Here is a 6,126-nt window from a genome sequence, read left to right as displayed (position 1 = left end):
CTATTTGGAAGTTCAAGCTAATGTTGAAAGTACAGGGTGGTCACTGCAGTGTTCATTTGAAAGATGTAAGATATGTTTGAGGTGAGATAAGTTTATGTGGATACATCGGTGTAGGTGACACTCGTACAAGGAAAAGGCTTTCTATCCCTACCTTCAACAGGGGTCGACGTCGTAGCTGTGGTGGTTGAGGTTGATGTGGTGACAGAGGTAGACGATTCTGTGGAGGTGGATGATTCTGTAAAAATAAATGTTGATATGATTATTGTTCATTCGTTGAAGAAATTCTCTGAAGAAATAGACTGGGATGTGATGTTCATAAAAAATCCGTGTAGATAGATGGGTGTATTTGATATAGAGAAAAGGCTTTCTATTCTTACCTACAACAGGGGTCGACGTTGTCGTGGTCGTGGAGGTGGTTGGTAGTTCTTCTGTGGGATGTGGACAACCTTGACTTAGTTCATGGTATACTGGATGATTTAATAGAATCATTTGGTGTTGGTGCAATGGACAATTTAGTAGATATTATGTAATACAAGATCCCTCTTGCAATAAAAAGTATACTCCATTGTAGGAAGAAAATTATGAAATTAGAAGAAAACCAGAGATGTGGCACATATAAGAAAATATAATCAATTGGACAAAAAGTGAATCAGGCTTATCTAGTTTTCTTTTTTCAAAATCTTTTTCTCCTCTGTTTTGCTCTACACTTTACTACAAGTCTCCATTAATGAAATCTAATTCAATTTTGTGATCATTTGTGTGCGTTGATATGCACTAAACCTGACATGACGTAGTATTCGATATATGAATACAGAATACAGAATACAGAATACAGAATACATACTTTATAGGAAAATTTTAATATTGCCAAGCCATTAATGTTTGAAACGGCCTAGAGAATGTTCTAATGAAAGTAGCCTTCCAGATATCTTTTAAAAGAAGACAAGACGTTGGCCCAGGCCTGCGAAAACTTACCCAGACAACAGTGACATGTGTCATCGCCACAGAACGGTCTGCCTATGCCGATCACCTCTGTGCTGCAACTTGCCTCCAAGGGTTGGCAAATACCTTTTCGTTTAGCGCAGGGTGTCTTTGTCTCACACTCTGGCAAGAGGTTAATCAATTATCAATACAAAATATGATTTAAGCGTGACTACAGTTTTACCTTGATCCCATTTGCAGCAGAATAAGTATACTGAGTGCAAAGTCCCTGGCCAAGATATTGCTGTGTGTGTGTGTGTGTGTGTGCGTGCGTGCGTGTGTGTGTGTTTGTGTGTGTGTGTGTGTGTGTGTGTGCATTTTCATGTACATGCGTAGACTCAGAGGTGATTTGATACAGGTCTTTAAGATTCTAAAGGGAATTGAAAACATCAAAAGTGACAAAATTTCAAACTGAATGAAAATCCGACAAGAATTAATGGTTTCAAACTGTCAGCAAATAGATATAATTTGGAAGTGGGTAAAAATAACTTCCGTGTAGTTAATGAATGGAATAAACTTCCTGCAGAGGCAGTGTAATGTATTCAGTTCGAATCTTTAATATTCGTTTAGATAAGCACCTATGCAAGATGCTTTAATGCTTGCCATTTATTTTATATTATTTTTTAATTATATATATGTTTATTATTATATATATGTTTATTATTATATACTTGATTATCATTTATTATTATCTCTCAATTTCTTATTATTTACTACTTACCTGTTTGTTTATTATCTAACTTTACCTATTTATCTATTACTATTCATATCATTACAATTTTTATTTGTTTATTCATTTATCTATTTATCATGATGATTTTTTCGCAACCGACCTAGTTATGGACCATAAGGTCTTCTGTCGACACTTATTCAACCAGGAAGAAGTATTTCTATTCTTACCTTCAACAGGAGTCGACGTTGTGGTTCTCGTAGCAGTAGAGGTTGATGATGTGACAGTAGTAGACGATTGTGTCGTGGTAGAAAGTACTGTCGAAGTAGATATTTCTATTACAATTCTTCTAGACAAGTTGAACGATAGTGGTAAAAGAAATTCAGAGGGAGACATGAATCTATCTTATTTCATTTTGATGTATAGTCATGATAACTGCTGGAGGAATGGGGTCATTGGCTCATCTAGGTAAATCACCCAATTTAACAGGATTAGTGTTAGCCGGAGGGAGGGATTGATCTACAGGGAAAAGAAAATAACAGTGGACGCGGACCTAGATTTAAGACCATTTGACCTTACTACTACAATGCCCTGATCGGGTTTTGACCATTACTTCTAGAAGTGGTGTTCTAACTCTCGTCCATAGCACGGCTCTCCAAACACGGAACAGTAATAAATGTGCAATCTTTACAAAGCTACATACCTCTTACGCATGTGCAGCCGGTCCGACACCATTCGCCAGGGATTAAATCTGCTTGATCTGCAACCTCGCCCACGCACATTCCGGATCTTTCTTGGCATCTCCTGTCTTGGATGCACTCTGCCAAAACAAAAATATGACAATCTATACCTCATTCATTTATACCAAGGATCACTGCAATCATGGACACTCAGTGACGGCCACTTAACACAAGACTAAATTGAAGTCATTGACATCACGAATGAGCACACAAATTTTCTTACTTATGCAGCAGACGCAGACGGGCCTGCTGGGGCATAGACTCGAGTCACGATACTCGTCCAACCTGCATTTTTCTTTACGCCGGTTTATGCATCGCCCTCCCACTTGTGTACACGGTTTTTCCTGAGGACAGCTTCTGAAGTCTGGTGGTAGTAGAGAAAAGCATGTCGTCATGTTGGTTTCCTTGTTACTGATATGGATCTAATGAAAATGTATTCGGCCAATCAATTCCCCCTTGGAATAGCATGTATGGAAGTATCTATAGTTAAGATATGTAGACATGACCCCGTCGGCGACGTTAGTTTATGCAAGACTAACAAATTGTGGTGGGTCATATTAAAGGTATGAAACTGTCAACCCTTCTTACCTTTAACGCACGTGCAATTACTACCACACAGGTTAGTATCGATTATGTCTCGGGGATTATCGACATGATCCACGCACATTCCGTCCTTTCTGAGACATTTGTTGTCTTGGAAACATTCTGATAAAAGAAAACGTAACACATTATCATGGTGAGCTATTTGATTATAGTTAAATGTACAAGAAAAGTCTATTTATATTTTATATGCACATTTTATTCAAAGAGATTTCAAGAAAAGCACTGCTAATATTTGTGTAGTGTAAGTACGTTTGACGCAGACACAGCCTTCCATGCACTTGGCTTTGACCACTTTCATAGTGCGGTCGACCTCGTCTTCGTGCACGCATTCCCCGTCCTTCTTTAGGCAACTTTCGGACGTTGTGCAGTCTGCATAAAGGTTTATATATAAGTAGGGGATAGCAGTATAAAAGGAGAAATAATCAATTCTTCCAATACCTTTTGTATATAGATATGACTTAATATTTCATAATCTATTAAAAAGAATGGTAGTGAGTGGTGGATGATGAAGTGAAGAAGCCAATAGAAGAGAAGAAGCGAGCATTGAGAGACTGGTTATAAAGATGAGAGAAAACTATGAGAATGATCAAAAACGAAGAGAAGCAAATCAGAAGATAAAGGATGCATAAAAAAGAAAGCAGATGTAAAACGGGGAAGAGTACGAGAAAAAATGTAAAGTGTGATATACTGTAATTGGCGTTGGAGACGAGCACAGTATGCAATAGTGTGCTGACCAACAGCGGGGCTCCCGGTCAAAAAGCCCTTTCATACAACCAACAAAGGCTACCTTCTCTTTCGTATGCTTACAGCATCTAGCACCTTTGCCCACGGGTCAGTTACACTTTAGACTCCTTGGGGGACATGTCTTGCGTCCTCTATACGCATAACCCACCGATTACAAAACCCACGAATCGTACAACCTGTTTCACTGGTGTCTCAGGCAAATGTGCTTCCAAACATGGCGCAGTGAGTAGGATACTTGCAATTACCTGCAATTACAAGCACCCTGGCAATATACCAGAGTGAAACACAAGCACGGTTTGTTAATCAGTTGCGTGCAAGCGAACGAGTGACAGTAACGCGAGAATGCACGATCCGGCGGTGCTTACGTGAACGAGGTGTTGATGGAAAAGTGTAATAGTGCGGACGTTGGACTGTGCAGCGCAATGCAGTTCAGTGGAGCCCTACCGTGTGACGCGCTTTGGCGGGCCAGTAGAGGAGCGAACAAAGAGGCTTTTCATCCCAACCCATCGGATACACTGCCTCTTGGTAGAGCGTTCCCGACACGACCGCGACCAACTTAAAGAACGACGCTGACGTCACGCAACACTCCAGCTGACTGACGTAGATCGCACTGCCAAGCCCGGTCCATGGCCAATTGGACCATCGTCCGCTCATCCCCATCCTTAACACATACACCCTGGACGCCGTCGAGAACCCCTGCCTACAGCGGCTCAAGGAGAGGCTCTCGCTCTTCGTCTTCACGGCGATGTGGTGCGCCGGGAAGCAGCTCTGCATACCTGACGTCCTCTCACAAGACCCGGTCTCCCGCCCTACGCCGGAGGACGAGACCGCCTGCAACAAGGACGCCGCGCATGTCAGGAGCGTTGTCGCCTGCAACGACGGCGCTCGCGGTGATGGCTCGTCGCTGAACACCAACAGGACGCTCCAGAACTCCGGGCCGCGGGTCGAGTGGACACCGCCTACGCCTACCTGCTTACCTGCGTGTCCTCCGGATTCCCGTTCAACCGCCTCGCCCTACCCAGCTCCGTCATCCTATACTGGTGTTCCGAGACGTCCTCTCTGCCGACGGGGACCTGATGCTCTACGGCCATCGTATCGTTGTCCCCGCCGCTCTACGGAAGAATACGCTTGTCAGCCTCCACGACAGCCACCGCGGCGTGGAAGCCTCCATGCGACTGGCTCAAAAAGCCATATTCCCGTCCGGCATTGACTCCGACATCAAGAGCACGGTGGAGGACTGCGAGCCATGCCAGGTGCTGCACCCCAGCCATCAGCAAGAACCTCTGCTGTGCGACGACAACCCCACCGGGCCCTTCGAGTCCGTGTCTGCCGACTTCTTTCATGTCGCCATCGTGCGAGAACCCACCCGCCCACCGTCGCTCTTCTCGACTCACGGATACCAGGTGTGGTAAAGTGTCATTGGCATAGAAAACTAACACATTTTGCAATGGTTTGCCATGCTGTATGTCGTGCTCTGACCAACAGCGACGACACCGGACAAAAAGACCTTTCATACTTCCAACAAAGGCTTCCATCTCTTTTGTGTGCTTACAGCATCTAGCACCTTCGCCCACGGGCTAGTTACTCTTTAGACTCCTGTGAAACATGTCGTGCCTTCTATGTACGCATAACCTACCGATTGATAAACCCACGAATCGTACAATCTGTTTCACTGCTGACCCAAGCAACTTTGCTTGCGAACAGAAAGCAATAAAAAGATGTTTAGGAAGGAAATCAAGGGAGGAAGGGGAGGTGAGTCAATAGACGAGAAGAAGTAAAAGTTGTAGATGGACAGATCTTGACGGAAGAGGAAGCGGTAAGGGGAAGATGGGTGGAGTATTTCAGAGAGCTATTGAATATGAAGAGACTTGGAACTTTATGAGAGGCAGAGAAGAAAAGTTTAAATGTGTTTTAGATGAAATGTCTGAGAAATATGGTATGAGTTACTAGGTTGGAAACGAGGAAGTGATAATGTGAACGGGAGTGGAAAAGGAAATGGTAGATAGAGCTGGTGAAAGATTATTGGGATATTTGGACACATAGAAAGAATGAGAGATGAAAGATTAGTAAAAGAGGTGTGGAAGGCAGAAGTGCTGAAAGTGAAGTTGAGGGGACGACCGAGGATGAGATGGATGACACAGTTGGCGGATGCAGGGGTGACCCCTCATCCATGAGGAACTGAGATGTGAGAGGTAGAAAGGGTGGTGGAGGGGAGTAGTCAAATGGGTGGGAATAGGTACGTGCCTCTGAATTAGCTACCTTCTTTATGAAAAAGTTAAAACTATTGGTATATAGACATAGATTAAACGAAATGACCTTTTCCTGTGTCTTACCATCAGTAAGAATTGGTTTGATATTGTGCTTAACATTGCGTTAAAATCAGACTAA

At 43.2% G+C, this 6,126-nt stretch overlaps 1 protein-coding gene across 1 annotated transcript; it reads right to left on the bottom strand.

Moving 5' to 3' along the window:
- Positions 1 to 2,165: 2,165 nt before the first annotated feature.
- On the bottom strand, positions 2,166 to 3,322 carry LOC143030868 (uncharacterized). Its single transcript, XM_076194089.1, has 3 exons — positions 3,244 to 3,322; positions 2,980 to 3,096; positions 2,166 to 2,755 (listed from the first exon to the last, which is right to left on the bottom strand). The coding sequence occupies exons 1-3, from the start codon at positions 3,290 to 3,292 to the stop codon at positions 2,556 to 2,558; spliced, it is 366 nt and encodes a 121-aa protein (XP_076050204.1). The 5' UTR covers positions 3,293 to 3,322; the 3' UTR covers positions 2,166 to 2,555.
- Positions 3,323 to 6,126: the final 2,804 nt, after the last annotated feature.

This window comes from Oratosquilla oratoria, chromosome 12 (assembly GCF_046742065.1).
Source record: "Oratosquilla oratoria isolate Oo_2021 chromosome 12, ASM4674206v1, whole genome shotgun sequence".
NCBI lineage: Eukaryota > Metazoa > Arthropoda > Malacostraca > Stomatopoda > Squillidae > Oratosquilla > Oratosquilla oratoria.
The sequence above is the reverse complement of the archived record's forward strand: the minus strand, read 5'-3'. Positions and strand labels throughout refer to the sequence as shown.

Coding starts and splice junctions, on each gene's coding strand:
- LOC143030868 (XM_076194089.1), bottom strand. CDS start 3,292: ATGAAAGTGGTCAAAGCCAAGTGCATGGAAGGCTGTGTCTGCGTCAAA. Junction 3,097..3,243: donor AGGCTGTGTCTGCGTCAAAC/GTACTTACACTA, acceptor TTCTTTTATCAG/AATGTTTCCAAGACAACAAA. Junction 2,756..2,979: donor TAATTGCACGTGCGTTAAAG/GTAAGAAGGGTT, acceptor TACTACCACCAG/ACTTCAGAAGCTGTCCTCAG.